Source organism: Anopheles merus, chromosome 2L (assembly GCF_017562075.2).
Source record: "Anopheles merus strain MAF chromosome 2L, AmerM5.1, whole genome shotgun sequence".
In the NCBI taxonomy this organism is placed as follows: domain Eukaryota; kingdom Metazoa; phylum Arthropoda; class Insecta; order Diptera; family Culicidae; genus Anopheles; species Anopheles merus.
In genome coordinates, this window is record NC_054083.1 from 21,347,231 (window position 1) to 21,372,643 (window position 25,413).

The 25,413-nt window shown below is 45.6% G+C and overlaps 1 protein-coding gene across 9 annotated transcripts in view; it reads left to right on the forward strand.

Annotated features, from left to right (window-relative positions):
- The window catches only part of LOC121593608 (zinc finger CCCH domain-containing protein 18), a 40,362-nt gene extending 14,949 nt beyond the window's left edge, over positions 1 to 25,413 (forward strand). For 8 of the 9 annotated variants that reach the window (XM_041916132.1, XM_041916130.1, XM_041916131.1 and 5 more), the window contains 7 exons: positions 64 to 353; positions 9,871 to 9,915; positions 10,147 to 10,301; positions 21,889 to 21,989; positions 22,077 to 22,194; positions 22,279 to 22,412; positions 22,484 to 25,413. In XM_041916132.1, the coding sequence (XP_041772066.1) occupies positions 9,879 to 9,915; positions 10,147 to 10,301; positions 21,889 to 21,989; positions 22,077 to 22,194; positions 22,279 to 22,412; positions 22,484 to 24,473 (2,535 nt within the window). In that variant the 5' untranslated portion in view covers positions 64 to 353; positions 9,871 to 9,878 and the 3' untranslated portion in view covers positions 24,474 to 25,413. Of the gene's footprint in view, positions 1 to 40; positions 354 to 9,870; positions 9,916 to 10,146; positions 10,302 to 21,888; positions 21,990 to 22,076; positions 22,195 to 22,278; positions 22,413 to 22,483 lie in introns of all 9 variants that reach the window. The other variant, XM_041916138.1, reaches the window with a different exon arrangement.

Genomic DNA, 25,413 nt, shown 5'->3' on the forward strand with positions numbered 1-25,413 from the left:
CTTTATGTGTGTGTATTTTTTATGTTTCTTATGATTTTAGTTTTTCCATTTCCTTTTTTCTAGTGTCGTTTTTCCGTATTTGAATTGTTTAATTAGCAAAAAGTGGGCAGTAAAGTGTTTGGTGTGGTAGTTTACGCTCCTGTCAATGATCTACAGTGGTGATCGCCAATAGTGCTTGAAATAGAAACAAAAGAGTGCCTTAGACCTTTTGGTGCAATACGGCAACAAAATAGTGATTGCAGAAGGGTAGCCGCCTTAGGCAGGTTACAAGTGTTTTCTAGGAATAATTACTCCTGCTGGTACAGGAGTGTCGAGCGCAACTTTTTTTGGGGCAGCAAGATAGAGTACTAAAGGTAAGTAGAAAATGATATTCATGTTATATTTACTCGAAGTATCATGTCGGAAGAAGTGTGAGCATGTTAAGAAGGTTTTTAGTCATGTACATCAACTATTACAAAAATGACAATGGTCAAAGAATATATTTTTCATGTTTGCTTCTATGTCGTTTCTGAAAATTTATGTTTTTTAAAACCACCAATAAAACGATTAGCAAAAGAGCAAGAAAATGTTTTCAAAAGTTCAAATGACGACGTTCAGGACGTTCTGGCACATTTGCGGCTTGTCTTTCAATCAAAATACCGAAAAACCCTCTTTATGCAAGACAGCATTCATCGTTTTTAAAGGTTAATTTAGTCTTTTCATGGAAGTGAACGTTTGTTTTGCTATTTTTAATTAATTTTTTATTAGAACATGGCTTGTCGTACGCCAAAAGAAAGGATGTTCAATTCATCCTATTTGTTCGGCGGGGAATCATAAAGTAATACATTAAATTCATTATTTCAATATGTTTTACGGTCTAAATAGATTGGTAATTGTATTTCCTTTCTTTTGGTGTACGATAAGCTATATTGTGATTAATATTTAATAAAATATAGCAAAAAAAACCCAAGACCTCACGTTCTATTTCTCTCGAGCTGTAACGCGGGCTTAACAATGGCAATGACTAAGAAAGTTCGACACTGTAGCCTTTATTGTAGCTGTTCTAAATAAGAAAGATCGTACTAAATCCTGTTAGTTGGCACTGAAATATCTAAATTTTGAACAAAAGGATACCTATAGAAAAAATGAAAATAATCTGAGGCAAAAATCCTTAAGTAATAAGTTTCTTAGATATAATCAAAAAATGCCTTGAAAATGTTTGACTGTTGTAATGTAACTGCAATCCAAGTGTGAAATAAAATGAACTGCTTAAGAATCGATTTTGGTAAATCTGATAAAAATTAGTTTACGGTCCGCGCTTCAAATGAGCTTATTTACCATTTGCATGCAAATTTATCCATCTAACAAGGGGCGGACAGCCCACTGCATTGTAGCCATTGCATCGAGAGCCTTGCATGCCGCAAAATGGGTGTTTTTTCCCCGTCCGCTCGAGGCCGGCCGTGTGAAATGTGGCCCATACCTCCAAGGCCCTGATGGACCGGAAATCCCACCGGAGCGAAAAAGGAAGCAATACATTTATCAAACCTTCCGTGCCCGGGGTTTCCGCCCGTTCGTCCGGGGTTGCTTTCGCATTCGATGGAAGACTGCTGCTAAACGTGATGCTTTCGATGTCAAGGTTTCCTGCAAAGGTATTCCTTGAGCATTAAGTTTTGCTCGTCAGTTGGAAATCCATCGGGGAAGTACAGTGACGCAGTTTAGGGAAAAGGAATGAGATATAATAATAATAAAAAAAGTTAATTCTAAATGAAATTTCAAAAACTTTATTATACAATGGTAACGTCAAATAATACCTATCGATTAAATAAGCCAAAATTGCCAAAACATTTGCATGCCTACAAAGCCCACACACACAGAAAGTTACAACAATCTGCAACATCGCAACATCGCGTCAGCCGCGCTATCGAAACGAGAGTGAAACACGATGAAATAATAGCCGAATCTAAGCTCGGTCGAAATCGAAAGTGTGTAAAAAGGTGTGGAAAACGGCAGCAGAAGATTAAGACGAAACGCACACAACACACACACACACGCTGTCTGTGAGGTTGGGGAAGAGAGTAGCAGAGCATAGTTTGGTCATCACCTTTCAGGCTGTGAGCTTGTGTGTTGCTCGATTGAAATGCAAAGAAAACTTAACGGCACACGAAATAAATCGCGAGATCAAACATTAACAAAAACAGCATGTTAACATGTTCGCGTTTCCCGTCGCAAGCATGAGAAGAATGGGCAAATAGATGCAGGGTAATCTCGGGAGGAAACACCAAAGCGCACGATCTCGGTTCCGGTTGAGCTCGTTGAGTATAATGTTTTGCCAGCAGATGGAGCGGCATAGTGTTTATTAATGGAAGGTGTTTTGCTTCCTTTTCCTGCACTCGGGATGTGTGTAAGTGTGTGTCTGTGTGAAATTGAAGCAATAGTAATGAAACCAACCCAACAAAACCACTAACGATCCTTTTTAAATTGTGTTTCGCTTTCGTTTGCTTCACCACACAACCGTGTGTTGCTTTAATTTTGAAGGTCATTCTATTAGTGGATTTTTTTTATTGTGATCTAGAAACTACCGACACGCGCTGACGTTACATTTTTGGGTGTGTGTTGAAGATTGAAGATTGATTTTTTGTTTTACAAACCAAACTACCCCCATGAACATGACATGCAAATTACCGATTGGGGCACAGTTCGCGCTGCTTTACTATTTTCGGTGCACAGGCGTAGTTTCACCATCGAGCGATTGCTGGTGAAACACCGAATGATGAAAAAAAGCTCTCCAAGCTGCCCTAAAGCTTACCCCGTTCTCCAAACCGGTAGTGACTTCGATTTAGAGTGTTTTGACTTTAGCTCGAAGTCGAACGAATTTCGATACATTCTATAAATCACAGCACGGTCCCTCACTTCTACTTCTTCGATCCAGCGCCAGTGACACTTAGAAGTGGGGTGCGCCATTCACTTTTGCCGCTTGGCATCGGTTTGCCACACCCGTTAGCAACCGAAAGCGCGTGTTATAAATTACCTTCTCTTTCATCAACGCTCTGGCCCAACCGAGGCTCCTTGGCTGGCAGAGACGTGGTTCCGTTTTGCTGACGACGCTCTGCTGACGTACGTAAACCACACTCTGTTGTGGGACGCCGAACAATCTAATTCTTAGTGACACGGTCAGGGTATTAGTGAATGCTTGTCAAGGGGTTTTAGTTTGCATACCGGTGCAAAGATAATTGGAATTGGACTGTATGGAAATGAATAAACAGAACATGCACAAATGGATTATTATGGCCCTCGAAGGGAGGCTTGCGGGCTTATGAGCTTAATGATGGTTTTTAACAGCACAGTTGTTACTAATACAGGCAGTCCTTCATTACCGGTTACACAATCAGGTGGTGTTAAGGCATTGTCAATAGTGAAAGTGAAGATTAAATTGTTTGGCAAGGGGGAAGAAAAATGAATGATTTATTAGTTTGTAGATGGTCGCTACTTATCTTGCGTGGCTAAGTACATCAATCTTGTTAATATCAGTCGCCATTACACTTCGAAGTGAGCTTTTCTTGCGTAGCTTAAGTTCTGTCATACACCAGCTGGGTAAACATTTGTCAATATGCACTAAAGATGTTGAAAATTTTCATTAAGTTCATGTTTGGTTGACAGCTGCAGCTGGTTTTTGAAGAATAAACTTCATTTGTAAAGTACAGGAGACCCTCGAGAAGTTACGCTCTCGAGTTACGACGAATCGGATGTACGACTGTTTTTATTTTGTTAGTTAAAAGTTGTCATTTAGAAGATTTCTAATCTAATTATTGAATAATAATCATTACATACACATTGATGAAGATTTCCAAACTGTTAAAAAATGAATATTCACGATTGATGAACCGCCTTTTTAAATAAAATTATATTTTATAAAAATGTAAAAAGTGCCCTGTATTATACACCATTTTCATTCATTCAAATAGTATCACTCCCTTACATTGGTGAACATTGTGAATTGAGGCATTACTTAACTGAATTTACTATCAACTCTTCACAATTATATAACAAAAATGCTTGCTGTGCTGAGATTTAGATTTAGATCAGATTCGAACTCATCACTTGTTGTGCATTAGATCATTCATCTAACCACTGCTCCATGAAACCGTGACTATCTGAGGGCTGTTTAATTAGGCATATAAAGTAATTCCTTTGCGCTGTTTGGTTGAGTTATGCACAGTTTTAAGCAGCTCAGATATTAAATACCACAATTCGTTTGTTATTGTTAGTCAATTGAACTACTCAGGATAACATTTTAATGACCAATCTTTCGATCAGTCCGATCAGACATTATTTGATAAAAAGATCACTATGCTCACAGTAGCTTAATTAATTAACAACCTTCAAACCATTCAAAGCCATTCAAACACTGAAATCAAAACCGCTATGTTTCACCATCACGTTTCAAAATCACCTCCAAAGCGGCAGTCCAAAAAAAGCGTCACAAACAACAACATTAATTGCACCGCCACGCGAAACCAACCTCCCAGACACGCAGCGCGCGACCTATTGTCTTATCATGTGGCCTACTAAAAGATCGTCAGCATTATTTGGTAATCGCGAAAGAAAAACGAGTTCCCAGCATCAGGTTTGGTGGCTTGGCTTCGCTGGCTGTTGGGCAGACTTCCATAGCCTTCAAAAAGAGAGGAAAAGAAACACGCTCGCTCGCCACACATTTGCGGCAGGCGGAAGTGGAAAGTTCAGAGCTAATGTATTCCTAAAAATCAACATTCACCGGCACCGATTTGAAGGTCGTTTTGCGTAATCGGTTTGATACCGGGTTTGAGCTGGGTGGGGTCCGCTTGTATAGGCAAGCAACAAAGCAGTATGGTTTTTGGGGTAGCAAATTAAAATCAAAAAAAGAAAAACAACTATTTCCCTTTATGGCACTCCTTTTGGGGTGTGATCTTGCTAGAATTCGCCCTGTCTTTAAGGCGATTTACTAGCCCTAGCTCGTGCTGTGTTATTGTGCTGTTAGAATTCTAGCTACAGATCACGGTAGATTTGATTGCACTATCCGCTGTAGCTGTGGCCGGTTGGGAGGGAAAACAGGTTTACTTTCTCACCCGTTCGATCGATTGGATGAGGCACGGCGATCGACTGGATCACCTCCTGCCCGTTGCATGGCGTTTTCTGCACGACACGCCATCGTGGAAATATGGAGCACCGTGAAGCCTTGGGAGTGCGTGGTCGTGTATCGTGCAGTGTGTCCGCACAAACCCCCGGTCAGCATTCGAGCGTATGATCAGGTCAGCATAAAGAAACGTATGATCGTTGTTACATGTGCTGCTGCGGGCCGCGCAAAAGGGAAGAAGTAGAAAAAATGTACAGGGCAACGATATAGAGCGGAGTGGTTGTTGTTGTTTGGCGGGGAAGGTTTGTTTTTTACTTCAATGTTTCTTGATTAATCGCCCTCGCCAAGGCACAGTGGGTAGTGCACGAGTGTGTGCAAGTGTAATCTGGAAGGCTAAATCGGTAGTACTCGGTTGGCACGAACGGTCCGTCGTCGGTGGCAGCAAGGTACAACAGGCTGTGTACTTGTCGCTACGATATAAAACTGCACAAGGTTGCACAATCTCTTGTGTGCATGCTCTAGTTTTGTGCCGTTTTTTTGTTTTGTTCAATTTAGCTAGACTCGACTCGGGCCGCTTGTATGCACTTAGTGTCGAGGTAACGGAATTAGGTTCTCCATATAAGGTGTGGTAATGGATAGAAAAGCAGTGCAGCTGCAAAAGGGAATAAGTTTGAAAGGGTGTAAATAAAACAAACGCCACCAACAACACCGAAAGCCTTGACATCCTAATTTAACGCCGCAACGGTACGGTTTGGCGTGCCAAAATGATGATGTCTAAAAATAGCCTTTTAGTCTTGAACAAAACTTCGCGAAAAAAGTCATCCCTCTCACTCCGAATGCGCTCATCAGATGAAGGAGCGATCCTTCAAAACTACACGCTTGATAATATCAAGAGCCATCCGTTAAGCCGTGTGTTTGTGGCATCTTGGCAGCATCAACAACATCATGTACGATCGTGCGATCGTACCAGCCGACGCGTAGTCGCTTAGGTTACCTTTTCGGTGTCGGGTGAATGTTTACCTACCCCGATCGCACCATGTCTTGCGCTGCTTCGCTTGATGGATTTGAGTGGTGTTAATTTATTATGTTCACGCTTCCCAATTCATCCCACGTGTGGTACGGCCCTACGGATCGTACTGTAACTGAAACTAATTTCGGGTTGCGATAAATCATTTTGCTGTCTGCTCCTTCTTTGCTCTCTAACTGCTTTTTGAAGGGATGTTCATCGCGGAAATGGTGCAAAAAACTATTAGAGAAAGGATGCACTATTAAAAAGAGACGCATTAACCAAAGTGAGGTTATAGCATCATACTGATCTTCAATTATTAGAGCAAGATAGAAGGTGAAGGGAAGGCTTACGAAACAGTTTTTTAACCCCGTTAGCCTTTCATTTGTTCTATGGTGTTTGTTGTAAGCTAGAATGGCGCTGATGTAAGCGTGATCGTACACACAGTTTGAACGCTTCCTCTTGCAAATGCATATCTATTTTTGGCGATCAAGCTCTGTCCGGATCGTGATCTTCCTCATCCTACACCAACTCTGGTACGCTTTATGCAACCGCGTTCTATTGATTGGTGCACAACAACGTTGCCACATTGTCAGTTTTTGTTGCATTGTATTTTATCGCCGAAAGCAAGAGACTGTTTTTTCATGATTTGCTAATGCTTTAATTGCGGATCAGAATATGTTTCGTAACTGTTCGGCTGTCGAGCTGTCGATGTTTATTTTGATCACGAAACAAGCTTTCATTTCACGCATGCTATTACATTAAATCTTCCTTAAAGTTCTCTCAATAAAGGCAATACATTTAACGCCACCACATAATTATCACAGTAACAAAAGGCAACTTTCAGATCGTCGGTTTGTGCAAACGCACCATAGCGAACGGAACCGTACGAGGCGAGTTTTCTCGCTCCCAAGGTAAACCATTGCCACCATGCACGCCACACACATGTCTGGCTATATTGAAATAGTGCACCGAACTCTTCGATTGCCATCGCGTCAACCTTACCATCCTCCAACCTGGTGAGGGAGGCGAGGCAAACCGTACCGCAGCGTAAAGCTTCCCAATACGCATGTTGTGTAGTCCGCCCGGCTTAGTAACATGAAATATAATTAAGAAAAATAAACACATCCCAGTATAGGCCGAGAGACGGAACGATACGTTGCCTTTTCGCTGCAGTTGCTACGATTTGCCACTAAGTCCAAGTCACTTTCCAAGTCGACACCCGCTGGTTGTTGCGCTCGGGCAGGAAAAGTGAATGTGAATCCGGTGTGCCGTGAAGGACGTCCAGTGTCCAGCGGTGGCAGGGCAAGGTGCGATAGAAGTGGTAAATCTGGTTCTTGCCAAGCGCATTGAGCGAGCAAGGGAGTAGTGTGTGTGTGTGTGTGTGTGTGTGGCTGGGCGTTGTTTTTTTTACTAATGAGAACCGTAATAGCGGTTTAGTAGATTCGAATGGGTATGAAACAATGAAAAGAAAAGTGCATCACCAGAGATGTAATTAGAAATGGTTTTGGAGCGAAATAACATTAAAGTAGCGGGCTTTGATTGAAATTACACATGCTTTTATTATTATTAAACGATCTTTAATCGTTCTGTAAGAAGAAGCGTTCAAAGCCATGGTTTTGGAGAGATATTTTAGCAAAATTGAACAAAAGACTTCAATGCGCAACGTGCAGCGACGAACCTCGCTTGGGCTGTTCTGTGTTTACAATCTGTTACACCAGTGACCTTCAGTGCGCAGGGCCATTGCCATCGCACGCCAGAGCCGCGTGACAAAACTAGTGACATTTACATACTGCTAAGATGCAAAGTTATGAACTCCAGCAAGGGCTAGGCTTCCGGTGGGTTCTTTATACCCCCAGCCGAGGGGAGATCACTCCCGAGCAAGAATCAGTACGAGTCTGTTCGGTGGCTCAGTTGTAGCCATGATGATGGCGAGTTTTTCATTCGCTCCCCTCCCTATGGAGTGGCTCTTTTATGGCCTGTTGCTCGTGTATGGCAGCCAAGATAAGCACCAATCGAGCGTGAATTGAAAAGAGTACAGCAACAAAAAACTTGCTGTCCATGAGCTTAGACGGCAACCAGCGGCTGGCAGTGCGTTAAGATGTTAATAAAAACGCACAAGAAACGATGCCCCCTTGGTATGGGAACCGTACGTGGAATGGCTCTATCGGTTCTATTGTGTCTGTGCGGCACGTTGCCAAAGCCATTCAAGAAGTTGGCACACTGCGGTGGTACGACGGTGCCGCACTACCAGCCGGACAAAGCCAACGCTCGTTTGTCGTGCTTCTGTTTGCAGCGCAGCATGAACGCAGCTTCCCGTTCGGGTACCTGTACCAGCTGTCAAGTTAATGACCGGTTAAAAGTTATAGTTGTAGCACCACAAAGGAACCCTCTCTCTTTGGCGCTGGCGTACCCGCCAGTTCTGTGGCGCTGGTTTCTCACCAAGGAAGAACAGCCCCAAACGATGGGAGGAAGTGATTGTGTGTAAGTGTTTGTTTGCACCGTGGTTGTGCCTGATTATGCCACCGGTGGATGATGGCCGTGTCGTTGGTGTGGCGTTTCCGCGTTACCATTTGTTGTTCAGCTCGCTGTCGTTTCTGTCACGTTGACTTCCGCGTAGGCAGTATGCAGTTGAGTGGCGGGCAGTAGTTTCGTGTACGCTTCCATTATGAGTGTTACAGATTGTAGCAAGCGTGGGTGATAATTTGGGGGAGTTTACAGTTGCTGCGCAAAGGGATCACACAGTGGTTGACGTTTTTGCTGAGTAATTTAAAATGCAAATCGAGACTCCAAAATGATTACGTTCAAAAGTTGTTGCATGACAATCCCCTGGACAATTTGTACTTCATAAAGAACATATTTGTAAATTAACTCTATTTCTCGCCAATTTATTGAAAACAATGCCTTAAAATGATGATAATCTATGAAGTGTACCCTTCAAGCATTACCTAGTTCTTCATCCTTGGTACATTCATTTACACCTCATCAGTCTGGCAATACGTGCCCTCTATCGCGCCATCCGATCGCCATTCATGCACGCCAATCTTCACCGTACCGACCCGTTCCAGCAGCTTCGATTTTCGATCAATCTTCCACCTTCCAATGGCAATGAACGGTGGCTTTCACAGATCGATCGGGTCTGTGAGGGTCGGGTAATCACATCACCATGCTTATCACAAACTTCATCCATCCTTGCTTGGTGGCATCAATAATTTCCTTCCCCATTAACGCCAAACGAGCCAACGAGCTCAGACGGGTGAAGACGCCAGCCGGTGGCAGTTATAAATGCATTCATCACGCTGTATGTATGTGTGCATGGAGCGTCAGCTTCACGGTTATCTTGTTGGTGCGATCAGCAGCAGCAGTACGCTGACGTACTTCGACCGATCTTCGTTCGATCTCGATTGGTGGGCCGGGATCATGCACATTCATGTGGTCGATGTTGCAGCATCATCGGAGCTCAGTTTTTTTGTTGTGCTTAATTTGCCAATAACCATTGTACAATGATGGTGGTCCGTCAAGGTCAGCGGCACGGAAAGCAAACCACACCCGACCCTGATGGCGAAAAACGATACAATGGGTTGCTTTGCCGCTGGGCAGAGAGGTTAAGCCGGGCTTATCGTGTTGCTGGCCAACCGGCCAAGACGATGAAGATTGTTTTTACTTTTAACATGCTTACACATTTGTCAATCACTGTGAATGCGTTACACGTGTATCTTAATATATGATTCATATGCACTAATTATTATTTTCTTCTTTGCTTTCGCGTTCGCAGGGAAAACTATGAAAAAGATCCGACGATGGCTGTTACTGTTTGCGGGTAAGTTTATGAGTCAACACTAAATATATTCATTAATTCCTTCAATCAAAGTGTGGCTCCTTTAGTGTACCTTTCAAACCACACCGCAGCTGTTTGCACCGTGTAATTAAAATCATTCCTGCAAGGATTTATGTTGCTGCTGATGGAGCACTCTGTCCAAACCTTGACGCTTTTGACGGTGATGCCATTAACATTCTAATCCTATTTCCGGCTTGTTACCGTTTGTTACAGTCATAATAGCGCTGATGGTCCGAGTGGACGGGTTGAAGGCAACGTCACTAATCTTCGGCCGCGGTCCGGCCACCACGACGACGACTACGACCACCAGCACAACGACCGCCGCCGCCACATCGACAACGGAAGAATCGGCCGAAGCAGAAGATGAGGTAGGTCAATGCGTAAGCGATTTAAGTGGGAAAATGAGATCAGCCGTCCGAGCCCAATTAAGGAGGGTCCTACACAAAGGGGTATCTAATCAATCGTAAAAGGAACGATCGCGATTGTGACTGTGTAAAGTGCTCCACTTATGTTGCGATTCGACTGATCGGTTTCATGCGTTTGCGTATTGGCAGTGGAATGGAAATGTTTTATGTAAGTGTAAGCTCGGTAACGCTTACGCCGCTCCATACGCCCGTGCAAAACCCTTTCTTGTGCGGAAAGAAAAGCTAACCCACCATCCGCCCGTTTTGTGCGTATGAGTTATGCGCTGAGCAGCGCTGCCCAGAAGCGCTTTGTCAAGAATTACGCGCCATTTTTGCGCAACATGTTAATCGTCGCGGACAGAAGTGATGCGTGTGTTTTTTTTTCAAGTTTGTCTGTTTGTGTGCCCTTTCCCTCTATTTCCAGGGGCGTCCAGGGGCATGGGTGTTGTGAAACGAAGGTCCAGCCTGGGCTTGGAAAGGGCTTTGCGGAGGAGGTGTGTAATACGTGGTGCTGTGTAATACGAGCGTTTTGCCTTTCGCTTTCCATTACAGTACGATGTTGTGCCGTATGCCACCGAACGGTGTTACTGTGTGGGCGGTGAATGAGCCCTTTTTCCCTCGCTGACTGCTCATGGCATGGCCCCGTTTTCGATCCATCCCTTGGCTTGCTTGTGTTGGAAATGTGTCACCTCGTTTCTCCCCCCGGGTGACTCGGTTGACATCGAGCATACCCGGTCGAGTCCCGTACAACAACAAAAAACGAACAAAATTGGCATTTTAATGGCCGGAGCACGCTATGATGTAAGATTGCGCATAAGATATATGAAATTGAATGTGACTGAATGCCCTGGAAGCGTATCGAAGCAGTTGACCGACATTTGAAGCATTAGTTTGAAAATTGTGGTAGGTATTTTATGATTTATTTTTGGAATAGAAATGAATATCTACAACTCAATTTTCTGTTGAAGTAGCGCATTTCGGATCAAGCGACGTGATAATGAACCCACCAACCAAGCGGACAGCTGGCCATCCATTTTCGGTTTTATTTTGGATGCAATACAAGCAGTGCATCCTCATCGCGGGTAGATTCAAGCGCCAAAACAACTGTTTCGACCAAAGAAACTACCACAACGACCAATCGCCAAGCTACCATCTCGAAGTAGTCCAGCCGGGTGACACTGATGAAACATCCCAACCAGGCGGCGGATGACGTAATGTCCTTCCAGCTGTGTGAGGCAACCGAATACCGGGGGCCAACAGAAAGTGGGATTTTCGTTTCCTCTCTTGCACTTGCACCGGGAGCTTGAGCAGGAGTGGGCCGGCAGCCGGTGATGAGGCATTCATAATCGAGTTCACACAGGTCAAACCGGTCGTCGGGGAGTGAAAAGGGCAAACTCACAACTGGAGGTTGTTGTCCGGCGCATTGTTGGTTGTGCGGGATCGAAGAAAAATCAAAATACGTTCAGGCAGATGAATTAAAGGGAAGAGAGAATACAAGAACAGAGCCAACTGTGTGGTTGGAAATGTACAAGTTTCAATTATATTACAACAGATGGCGCTACCAAAGCATGAGAGGAATTATGCTGTCATTGTTTTAGTATTCTTTGAAATGCTTTAAAAATACTCCAATTCATGCCAATTTGTTGCTAACCTAAGGCGGCGCTCTGGGACCAATCGAACGAAACAAACAAACACGACTCTGTTCGATAGGTGCTCTGTCAGCTGTTCGACGTCTTACAAACCTGTCATGATGCACTGCAATACGCCTATCTTTTTATCTCGAAAATGAAGCATTTTCAAAGTTAAAATGAATATCCATCCGCAGGGGGAAGATTCAACAAATAATTTACTAGTTATTCACATCAATAATAACATAAAAATCATTCAAATTTAATATTGAAAAATGTAAACAAACGTCCATGCGAAACACATACAGTGCATACACATGCATTATGTACACGCAATAGTTAAATACGTTTCAAACCTGTATATTTGATGTTAAAATTGATTGTGAAGCATTGCAAATATTATTGATAGATATTTAAAATATTTTGCAGGCGAATTTTAAGAAGAAAACGAGACAAAATACGAAAACAAACTTGAAATTGTCCCGAATTGAATTCTATCTACTGTAGCTGAGAAGCGTTTGACAGCCAAGGTATTCAAAGCACAGGTGGGTATCGAACATCAAAGACAGAATCAACTGACATGTTCGACTCGATGTTTGTCTTGTTTGTTTGTTTGTGTCTGACAGTGCACCTCCATATGATTATATGGGTTTGTTCGTGTCGGATGTCGTGTTCGATTGCTGCTAGAGCGCCGCCTAATGCTCATTCGTACCTAACCCTTGTAGCCTTGTAGCCAATCGATTCCGCATCGTGACTTATCTAATGTCACGGCGGACGTAAGAATCTGGCACAAAAACAAACACCCGCCGTTAAGTATGCCAATGCCATATATCGGTTTGCATGAATTAGGTCATCGAGTGCAAGTGTCCGAAAAGTGAAAACCTACCCCTACGTTTTTCGCGGAACGTATTCGTGCTGCAGCCGACCACAAACGCGGGGTCGGGCCGGGTGGTCTAATTGGGTGTTAATTAACGGTGCAAATGCTACAAATGTCGGCGACGGTCGTACACCGGTCGATTCCGCGTTCGTGTGCCGAAACGGTTGTCCTTCGGAGCGTTGTTCTGTGTCCTCTGCAACCGTTGTGTGGACCAAGTGCTGTTGTAATGGACCATTACAGGTTGTCCGCGCGCGCACACACACACAGTTTGTGGTTGCAATTGTGAACAAATTATGATGGTGCCACGGTTGCCGTGGTTGGTAGTCCAAACGGTGGTCATGTAATTGGAGTAGAGACAACAACAGCAAAAAAAAACCAGCCCGAACGGTCAAGTATTGCAGGAAGTAGAAAATGGAAAATGGAAAATGTGCGGTTTAAAAAAAGCTGAGCTTGGTGCCCAGGGGGGGGGGGGGGGGGGAGTTTGCAGAATAGGAAAATAACTCTGGTGGAAATGGTACAAAGTGGATTTTTATGTAATATTTGTTGCTACATATCACGAGCAAAAGGAATTTCAGGCATGTTTTCAGAAATTCCAGTGGGGTTGCAACATTGTATCGTTCGAAATGTATTGTTTTTAGATTAATTTATGCTTTGATGGGCTTTTAGGAAGCAACACAGTCTTTAAAAAATCAACTATTTATCAGGTAAGCTAGACAGATAGGCGTGTAAAATGGGCCAGTAACAAATGCCACAGCTTGACTTACATTGCTACCAGATGGCGCTTTTGATATAGGATAGGGGTTTCTTAGTACCAAACACTGAACACACGAGAAGAATCTAATTTTCTGCTGATTTATGCTGAAGAAACTACTAAAATGCTTCTAGATGATCACAACATTTAGCTTGGAACACTTGCGTCCTTTGTTATAAAATAAAAAAAATATTTAATTTGAATGTCGACTATATCGACTTTGACAACTATGACGCTTGGATGGCTTACTTTTTGTATGTTTTTGATACTGCAAATATTAAGAGTTGGTAAATGAATTAGGAAATCAGCCTTGACACGAGAAGAACCCAGAACTCTTAAATTCCCCTAATTTCAATTCCCCTAAAACCTCAAGTATTTTCGATTAATTCTATAGAAAAACACCAAAGGTTAATATTGCATTGCAAAAATCCCCCTTCGATAGCGCCGATGATTGATGTGACTGTGACTTAGTAAACAACATTCTCATCCACCACCGAAGCCGGCACAAGGCCATAAACCTTCCCCATTCGTCACGGAGCGCATGCAGCCGCTTGAAGCAACCGCCTCGAGTCGCATCTTCCTCCAGCTTTGCAAATTAAAACGCACCACTGCACGCAAAATGCCAAACGCCGCGTGAGATTCGCAACGGTGCGAGCAGCCACTTTCTTGTTCACACTTTGAGCTGCTCTTAAGCTCTTTCGCGTAAGCTTCCCCACTTTATCCAAAACCCCGAAGAGATGGAAAGGAACAGGAGTGGAGGGAGGGGGCAAACTTAAAAGCGTCACCAAACCCCATTACCGAATAGGCTCGGTCCTCGGCTGCCCCAGCCGGCAATGCGTCACCTTGCGTAATAAGAATAGCGCGCAAGCGCAAACAAATCAACCGTCGCGCACCGTCGGCAACCAACAGCAGGAAGGTGGAAAGCAAACGCACCCTGGATTGCTGTGATGTGTGTGTGTGCGTTTTTTTAGGTTCGGTTAAATGGCTAAGCTGAGTGTCTGGTAGAGACGAAAAGCACCTGACACACCGGGCTGCTCGATGGTGTGTGCGCCTGCGTCCGCGCGATCGGGTAATTAAATAGACCACTCGTAATAGTTACCATCGCGAAAGGGTTTTTTCTGTGCTGTGCTGGGACATACCGCACGCAAGGATGGCCAGCAATTATTTATAACTCATAATAACGGCTCGCACGGAAAAGAGGGGCAGGAGTACAGACACATACACACCGTCCAGCAAACATGCTTTGAAGAGGCTCCAACCACCGTGGTAAAGTGTATTCAAATAAATGTCGATTGTAGCATTACTTAACCTTTAGCAACAAAAAAAACAAGCTTGACTGGAAACAGCTTTGTGGAGAGCAGCACCACATCACCACCGTTTGTGTGTGTGTGTGATGGCATCGGTCGACATCTTTTGGAGTTGGGTTTCGGGCAGGCGGTGGTTCACTAACCCCACCTATCACCCATGTCGGCGGGTGCCACAATGCGTCGTAATGGCATAATTAAGATGCAAATGCTGTCACGCGGGGCCTGTTGGTGTTCTTGATTCGCTTCGCTTCGCGGGCGATGGTGTGCGGCGTTTGGTGCGGTTATGTTCGACCGATGCTACAGGAGATTACTTTACCGAAACAGAATGTCGACGGCTTACCGCGGGGTTCGGCATTTGCGTCCGGTGTGGATGATGGACGGACCCTGCACTTTGTCGGCGCACTTTGCTTATTAACTCGTACGAATGGATCGTTTCTGTACTTCAATCCCACCCGAAAAGGTTAAGGAGGAAGCGTACCGCATGTTGAGCACAATTTTAGGTCAATTATGGGTTGTTTGAAACGCGTTTGACTTGGAGAAGCCACGTGTTTTGGGTACAAATTCACACAGATGGCGCTGTTTCGTGTGCTCTTACACAAGCCACACGTTCAATTTGTGTAGCTTTCCTAGAATTCATCCAATCAGCACACTTCATTCTACATCCACGTTCTTCTGCACTATTGCCACAACCAATTTGAACCGCTTTTAAACGCACACAGTGGGGTTAAGCGACGAACCCCTCGAAACGGTCGCGCAGTTGGTAAACACACAGTTTTTCGGTCATATTACATCGAAAATGCTTTCGTTTCGGCCAACGAACGACGTATTTCGACTAATTATTTTTGGACTATCGGACCCACGGCTCGTTCGTGCTGGGTGCAATTAATCCCGCGGCCTTGACGTAGCTGCAAAAATGCTCCATTCACCTGTCGGTTGCTGTGGTGTTTCTCGTGTAGCTAAAACACAAATCTAAAACGTTATCCATTTCGGAAGAAACGGCATACCGACGGTCGAACGCAATAGAATGCAAGTGCCGTGAACTGTTTCCCATTGTGTCTGTGTGTGTGTGTTTGTGTTTGTGTGGCGGTTGGGGTTGCAAAACATACGTACATATGGGCCCCCTTTACGGCACGGCTTTTGGTGGTGCTATCGTGGGTTCTTGTCAAGGCACGCTGAACCTGTTCTGAATGCCACACTTGTTCTTGAGTGGCAGGTAAGGTAGGGTTATGCCTAGCACAAGATCTCTCGTGGCTGTGCGTGCCGTTACTGTAGCGCTGCATGGCATGGGGTTTCTCGTTGCGCGCTTGCATGCCATATGTGCGATAGCGATCTGTAACCGCTTTTTCGCTCAATGCGTGCCGACTACACCGACCAGCAGAGCGGCTGATTTCAGCGGCTCCAGCAAAGCAAGGGGTATCAGAGCGAGATAAAGATCATTACTGCGTGTGTGTGTATGTGTGTGGAAAGAATAAATGAGGTTAGCGACACCAGGCGAGTTCGCACGAAAGCGTTCTTAGTTGCGTTGCGGTAGTGCACGTTGCGCGTTGGGTAAACGCACCAAACCTTAATCCCACGGCACGGTTACGATACAGTAGGCGTTGTTGAGATGTTGGAGTGTGTCTGGCTTGTTAAATGTCAAACCCGCCCACTGCTTGCGTGCACTGTACGGTGGAGTACAGCTTTGTACCTCAAGCATTATCCGGCAGAGGGCGCCCCGTGGCGGTCCGTAACTGATAGTCGCTTGCGTGCCTAACGAATGGTGTCGATGACACACTTGCCTTATGCCATCGTGTTATCTGAGCTGACCGCCCACCGAAGCCGTGCGCATATCGGTCGTTTGCATTAACCTTAACCTATAAAAAGCGGCTTACGACACCGAAAGCCTTCCGAAAAAGGGTTAACCGATGCGCAAACGTATACTAACGTTCCCCGTAACGAGATGGGTGCCCTTTTGTTTTGGGCGGTCTCGTTGGGCGGGACTCGAAAATATTTCCAAACAATCAACCCTGCCTAACGGGTTGTACAGGTTATTCATTAACTAATCACGAACGAGGAGGATTCACCAGTTTCGTGCCACACGAACTATTGCAACATAAAACCTCGCCAGTCTCCGCTTTCTTCCCTCTTTACGATGCCGAAATGGATGGGCACGTGCCACGAACGGCCTAATCATCGGCCCGTGTTTAACGTGCTGTTGCCCAGGTGGCACCTTTTATGGTGAACGAAACCGGCCATCGGCCACTTTGGTCGTTGCGTCGTTAGTAGCATAGTATGCTGCTACCTGCAACCGTACCAACGTCGTCATTTGCATTTGGTGACAGGTTTCGTTACTTTGTTGCACAGCAATGGCCAATGAATACGGTTGGCCGGAAGCCCGGAACGAAATGGTGACCTCAGCGAGGAAGTGGCTTGCCCCCGTGGAGGGTGTATTGCGTTCGAGACCGCCCAGAAACAGGTAAAAGGTCCCGGTTGTGGTGTCATAGTATCACGCTTACGTTGCAGTCGAAAAGGGCCTTAGGATGATCTTGAACTTGATCTTGAACTTTGTGCTCGACATTATGTCTTTGCAAATAAAGAAGGAAGGGTAAGTTTTGATTGTTTTTGTACGCTTTGTTGCTACTTATTTTGAGAGGTTTTGTTTGATTGTGTTTTTTTTTAAATATTGCTTTCTTCTAAATTTGATTTCCAGCAGTAAAAAATGACTCATTATTTAAATTAGTTGACTTATTTGACTTCTATTAAGTTTTTTGAATGTTTCTTTATTTTATCATGATTTTGATTAAATATTGTAATTATTTGATTCGAACTATTGCTACGTAACTTAGCTTTGCACGTAATATGTTTCCACTATTCTTCATTTAGAGCCTTATTTTTACAAATGAAAAGCATAAGCTAATTATCCATTCCGATCTGCATACAATCAACACGTTCAAAACTTTGAATTAAACCGTCAAAACATAATCCGGACAAACGAACGATGATTTCATGCACTTTTGCCCACGCAATCTGCTTTCGTTCCAGCTGCTTGCGATGCAAATCGGTCTGTCTGTTTGTGCGTTTGTGTGCATGTGCTGGTAATGTGAATGATTTAATTTTCATGCCCGCTCCAGCTCTACCCATGGATGACTCAACCACGGACGCACACACTATTACACTGAAAAGCTTTTGTCCCGATGGGTGAAATTTAAAGCAAAAGACCCTTCCCGCTACCGATCGACGCCCGATGAATGTTGAACGAGCGGAACCGTAACCAAAAAAAAAAAAAAAAACGACCGTTATTGAAAATGGCAATCGATCAAAAGCGACGAAGCGGAAGTACTACGCGGCACAGGAACCAGCGCAAGAGAAGGGCGTCCCGGTGGCGCGTAGCAATCGATGACACCTTCAAGCAAGCTAAAACGGTTCCCTCGCCCCTCCTGTCGATCACGGCGCTTGCATTTTTGAACTAATTTCTCTCGATTTATTACACAAAACTCATTGCCGATTCTGGCTAGCCGGCCGAGGGCGCACCATTCCGGAATAGATAATGAACCGTTCGTGCTTTGGTATGGATTTAAAAAGTTGATAAAAAAAATGACACTTTCGTCACGCACAATTATTCAAAATTGAGGTTAACTGCGATCGGCTGTGGGAGCTCAGAAGGAGGAGCGCTTTTTCTAGCGCTTAGATAATGTTTTCACACGGGTTAGGTAATCCCCGACGTTCGAGAGAAGGTTTGCATTTTTTTGGGGTAAATTTTTTGTTTGTTTTGTTTTCGGTTTTGGAAATTTGTCGGCACTTCTTTCGAACCTTTGCCGGTGGGATATTAATTGAGTTAACATTCTTTACCGATTGCATGGTCGGTGCATTATCAAGCTGGGATGGTCGATGGGAAGGTGGACAGAAGTTGTGAGACGGATGTTTCATGAAAAAAAATGAACAAAACCGACTAAAATATATAACTCACAATGCATATCTAAGGCAAATTGTTTGCTTAAGAGAATCTAAATGAGTGTGTTTAGGGGCCAATATTTGTCCAAATTGCTCTAATCAATATTGTTCCTCTATCACTGAGCATTATACGGTTGATGGTAATTATTTTGAAATGAAATTTATCCCTCTAAACGGTACGGCCAACATGAATTACGTAAAGAAAGATTAAACAAACCCATCCATAATCGCAAGACCTTCCACCATGATCATGAAATGGCAATCGTGCAACGAAATAAGAAGACACCCCGCGTAGACGTTACGAAACAGCAGTTCAACAACCCAAACCCGACCCGCTTGCAACCGGCATCGAGAGTACAGATTCTTAAACAGCTGAAAACCCTCCCACCAACAACAACCTCATCATCATCATCATCGTCACTAATTAACCCGTTGCAAACGTTGGCCCAGCCTCTCGTGGCCAGATAGAAAGCTTCCACCTGGCATAAGAGCATACCGTTCCGATAATAATTCCCGCACCGCCAAACAAACGCTGTGCTGTACTGCACAATGTATACTACACCGTGGCATGCAAAACTGTGGCTCTGGCGGAACAAGCGGCGTCTGACCGGACAGAAGAAAGGCATAGCGAGGAAATTTCACCTTTTCTTTTCTTTCACCATCGATCGGTGTCGGCGTCGAGCGTCAGAGAGAAAACTCTATGTCGTTTTGCGCAAAGTTTTGCGTTGCACTGCACCGTGTCCGATATGTAGTCGTCATTGCGTTTTTAATACCGTTCGCACACAGTGTGCATTTTGTTTTGGCAACGCGATTACGTACACGTTTGGCAAACGGATTTAACAAAAAAGTACAAAATAATGGACATGGAAAAGGGAAGAAAAATCTGCGGAAAAAGGGTATCGAAAAACGCGAGATCAACCAGCCCGTACGGAAGTTGGGTTCGTTGTTCCAGTGCAACAACGACGATCATTTCCGGCGATATGCAGCCCACCTGACCGAGAGTGGAAGTGACCATTTCTGTACACCATTACCGGGCAAATAGTCATGGGGATGCAGATTTTCCTTGTGTTGGCTCGGAGATAACGCGTGTCGACGGACGGACGATTTTAACGCGTGTCGACGGGGGAGGATAATTTTACACCAGCCACGATCACTCCCACCAAACCTCGTACTTTGAGGGGAGAGGGATTTTGTTTCGTAACGTGCCACACTTCATCTTGAACGGTTCAATTGTCTACTGCCATACGCATACTGTAGTCGTAGGTAATTGACAGCTTTTGAGCGATTTTTTGCACGCAGTATGTACCGAAGGTTGAAATAATAGCAACAAATTGAATAGATGTTTCGAAATGATTATGTTGATAATGGTGAGAGATAATGTGTGCTATGAAAAATGGAAACAGTGCATATTTGTTGGAGAGCCAGGTGGAGAGCAATAGTGGGTGTTGTTTTATAATTGATGAATTGGATAAGCTATTTAATGCTTGGGGATTATTGAGGCAAAAACTCTAAATTTTGTTACGAATGTCTACGCCGAAATTCACAATAAGAAAAAATAGACATGTTGCTGAGAACGGGTTTATTGATACATATAATAGCGGAATCAGCTGCTGCTTCGAAGTAAGAACTATACTGGTTAGAAGATCAGGATAATAGTGATGGGAAAAATCCTATTTCAATTCAAGAACTGATTCTCATTCGGGAGCTAATTCCAATTCTGGAGTCAATTCTGATTCTGTAACAGGAACAAATTGCGATTCGCAGGTCCATTCCGATTCCGGAGCAGATTCTGATTCCGGAACCTACTCCGAATCCGGAATTGATTCCGTATTCAATTTCGGAACAGGCTCCGGAATCGGAATCGGCTCCGGTATTTATTCCAAACACGGAATCGGAATCGGGTAGGTCCGATTCCGTGCTCCCACGACTACAGGATAAGTTCGTGATGCGTTCCATGACTGAGACAAATCCACGAACAAATTTTGGGGTAAAATTTAATCGGTATGGGTTCGGGATCGGTGCCAGGAATGGTATTGATTCAGGATCAGTTTCAGAAACGGCATTGGAACGGAATGGACTTGGGATCAGTTTTAGAACTAGTACGGGATGGAATTCAACTCCAGTACCGGTATACGATCAGAATTAATTCCAGCAACGGTATTAATCTTTAATCAGTAGTTTTAGTACCGATGTTGGTTAGGCATCAGTTCCACGACCGTTACTAGTTGGGGATTAGTTTTAGGAACGGTATTCCTATAGGATTACTACCAGCATCAGTACGGGTTCGGGATCAGTTCCAGAAACGGTATTGGATCGCAATGGGCTTGGGATCAGTTTTAGGACCAGTATGGGATATAATTCAGTTCCAGTGTTGGTATACGATCAGAATCAATTCCAGGATCGGTATTAATCTTGGATCACCAGTACTGGTGTAGGATCAGTTTTAGGACCAATGTTGGATCGGGATCTGTTCCAGGAACAATTCGAATTCGGAGTCAGTCTCAGTTCCGTTGTTGGTTCAGGAGACCAAGATCAATATCATTATCAGTTCCAGAACAATCAACACATCAATTAAGCGTTTGGCATTAGTTCCTGAACTGGCACCAGTTTGGGAGTCGCTTCTTTTGGCGTACATCTTGGAGTTAAGGGGTGCTTTACGTTGCGTAGGTTTTTAACCGGGCCAAACTAACTAGTCTAAATGAAATGTGCTTCAAAATAATTAAAGATTTTACTGCTCATTCTTCACATTCGCATTTATAAGTCTGCTTTACGGCGGAACTTGTTGGCAAATTGGCTTTTTCCGCGTTGAATTTAATCCTCAAGTTATTTTTATACCAGCAATTTCAAATAGACCTCTGATTGTTATGCTTTTCATCGATATTGAATGTATGTCCGCGTAACACAAAATGATAGTTAAAAGATCAATCAATATGGTGGTAGCGATTATTTGGCTCCGAAGAATAATTTCCTAATTACAAAATTACCCGATTAAGCATGAATTTTCCAACCGTCTAATAATTGACATTGAATCATTTTCAAATTTCCTTTCCCATTCTAGGCCGTCGAACAAGGCGACGATGCAGTGACGAAGGCTCCTCTAACCGGCATACCGCAGGTCGACTATGTCTGGGATCCAAATTTGCCTCGAGAGCTGCGAGGGTAAGTCACGGCCGGGTAGTGCGTCGCTCACGAAAACCTATGCCCCCTTCCATATTAATCTCGTATGCCCTTTTCCGCTACCGCTAGATTCAATTTGTCCAATTATCCCTTCCTGGACTCGGTACCGTCTGAGGAGGACATCGAGTTCACGTGCGATCCGAAACTGCACGATGGATTCTACGCCTCGATCAAGTACAACTGTCAGGTAAGTCGATGGCCATTCGCCACTTGTTTTTTTCTCGTGGAGTTAATTGTTTTTTCGATTTTTCGGTGGACCTTATTCCTACAGCTGTACCATCACTGCATTCACGGCATTCGGTACGACTTCCTGTGCGCCAACTATACGGCCTTCGATCAGAAGACCTTCATCTGCCATTTCGCGTCGGAGGTGGACTGCAAGAACTCGCCCAAATACTGGTTCCGGTAAGTGTAATCTGTTTGGAATTTAAAATGAAATTGTTCTAAACGATTGGGTGTTTTTGTGATGTTTTCAGTAACGAGCCACTGTATAAGGCGACCACCACGACCACGATCAAACCACCACCGACAACGTCAACTACGGCCGCTCCCACGACGGTTCCATCGCGACCGAAACCGTTGCGCAAACCGGTGCGTAGAAGGCGCCCGCAGGTCGACTACTATTACTACGACGAGGACTACGAGGAGGACTACTACGAGGAGCGCAACCGGCGCCGCAAGAACCGTCCGCGCAATCGCCGCCCACTGTACGACGACTACGAGGAGGACGAGCGGTTCGATCGGGTGCGCTACCGCGAGCGGGAACGTGACCGTGTCGAGGAGGACGATGACTATGTGGAGGATCGGCGCCCGTACCGCATGAAGACACGCCCGCGCAATGGTGGAGATCGACGACCGGTGGTGGACGATGATCGCCGGTACTATGACGATCGCCGACGGGACCGTGATCGACGCCCGGTCGCGGATGAGCGTCCCATGCGGCGTCCCATGCCGTTGGATGAGGTGGAAGAGAAACGGCCGGTGGCGACGGTGAACGAACGAAGGCGGCCATCCCGACCGACGGTCGACAGTCGCCGGCAGGCGGTAGGCGAGGATCGTCGCTCGTTCGCAGGCGATGCGGAAAGCCGCCGTGGTTCGGTGGTGGAGGAGAGAAAACCAGCGGCCAAGCGGCCGGCCTACGACGATCGGCGCTATCAGGACGAGGTCGACGAGGAGGAGGACGATGACTATGATGCACGCGGATCGTACGGTGGTGGTGGTGGACGTCGTGCCGCGGACAAAGGGCGCCAGCAGAACGACGTGGTGACGGTGAAACCGTCCGGCTCGAGCATTTACGACCGTCCCCGGGCAGCGCCGCGCATCAATCGGCCGGTGCCGCTGAACGAGAAGAGCAAGTACGCGTACGTCAATCCGGATGCGGCGGGCGGGAAGCAGGGTGCGAAGGGCTCAACGACGGCAGCGCCCGAGCCGGAGTATTACGACGAGTACGAGGAGGTACCGGCCAGGCGTGACGATAAGCGCAAGGAGGCGGACGGGAAGCCGCCCCGTCCGAGCGCTTCGTCCGATGTGGTGTACTACGACGATGTGATCGTGGCGAAGGAAGATTTGCCCCTGCGTACGGCACCGGGCAGCGTGCGCAAGCCGGAGCAGAGCGAGCGCGTCAACGGCAGGGACAATTCCGAGCTCGCCAAGGGTGGGTCGCGTGGTGGCATAAAGCACCAGCAGCAGTCAGCGCCAGCGCCTTCCAAACCGAACCGCAACGTGCTGCCGGAACGAGTGGAGGAGGAGGAAGATGCCGAGTACGATGTGCCCGCGCCACGCCCATCTGTGATTGCCCGACCGCAGGCCGCTCTGTACAGCAACTTCAAGTCGAAAAAGTCCCAGCAGCGGGAGCCACCGGCGACGGAGAGCGCGAGCACTGCACGGGCACCGGTGCGCTCTACCAAGCGGCCGTTTCTTCCGAGCCGCGGCGGCAACCCGTACCTGGCCCGCGGTCTACAGCCGGTAGGTGTAGCGAAGCAGCCGGCCGGCGGCAAGTCGTCCGAGCCGGAAAAGCCGGCCCCGTTCCGCATCGACATTGACGGTGCCACCACACCGCAGGCAGTGTCCGGCAAGCAGCGCAATCAGCAGCAAGCGCCACCGGTACCACCATCGCAGGCACCACCACAGCAGCAGCAGCAGCAGCAGGAGGTGGTGAACGTGAAAACGCTCGACCAGCTGTACGACGACGAGTACGATGTGACGCTGAACGATGCGCTCAACCCGACGCTCAAGCCGCTGACGCGCAGTGCGCCGCAGAACTTCTTCCGCAACCGGTACGTCCACCAGCCGGACAGCGAGTTTGTGCCGTTCGAGCCGGCGTACGCACCGTCCGAGTTCCGGCGGACGGCGATCCGACCGCCGGCGCCATTGCTGTACCACGGCAGCCCGGTAGCCATTGAGGCGGGCTCGGCCGCCACCTCCCAGCGTCGCGGTGCGCACGTGTTCGGCACGTACGAGTACTGAGCTGGAGCCGTTAACTATTGGTTTCCCTTTTTCCCCCTCTCCTTTTCCCATCCCTTCCTCGCCAAAACAAAATGCTGAAAAAGATCTAATTTATTTTTTGAAACCCAACGAACTTCCCATCCTTCCTGTCCCAACCTAACCCGAATCAGACGCGGTGGCAACGTGCTGAGGGAGCTGAGAGAGAGAGAGAGAGAGTGAAAGAAGAGAACTTCACATAAACAAATCCGTCCACTGCTGCTATCGCGTCCACTAGCGATGTGTGAAATATTCTCTTTAATATTTTTTGTTTTTGTAAATACTGTAGAACCGTGGCATGCAATAAACGAGCAATATGGAAATACTCAAAAATATGTAAAGGTGATAAGCGATCGTAACATATCGTCGGAAGAGCTTCCGCCCTGCAGGTGGAAAGTGTGGCTACAATGCTGGCAAACAAACAACAATCAAACGAACCGAGGCATTGTAAATCGCGTAGAGAGCAAAGGGGGAAAATGTAGGAAGAAAGTAATTAAAAGTAATAGTTGCTAAGCAAAACGATCATGAAGATGATGATGATGATGATAATGATGATGATGTATTGTTAAACAGAGTTGTAGAAAACAGAAAAACCCCATCTTGGAAGTAATAGTACTAAAGGTAGTAATGCGCAGTAGATGGATCGAAATTTAATATGCAAAAATGCAAGTGAGTTAAACGGAAAGGGCGTGAGATGCTAGCATTATATTTGAGATACTGTTTTCTTCTTTAACTTCCCCCTGTAACATGTATGAATGTATGTATGATATGTACTAGTACACACAGTGGCAACACCCATTACGATAGGGCAAGCAACGAATATTAAAAAAAAATCAAAACAAAACAGAAAAGCATACATAGCATCGATAACGGAACGTTTGACAGAGGATGATGAAGAAAATAAAATTTTCTTTTATAAAAAAAA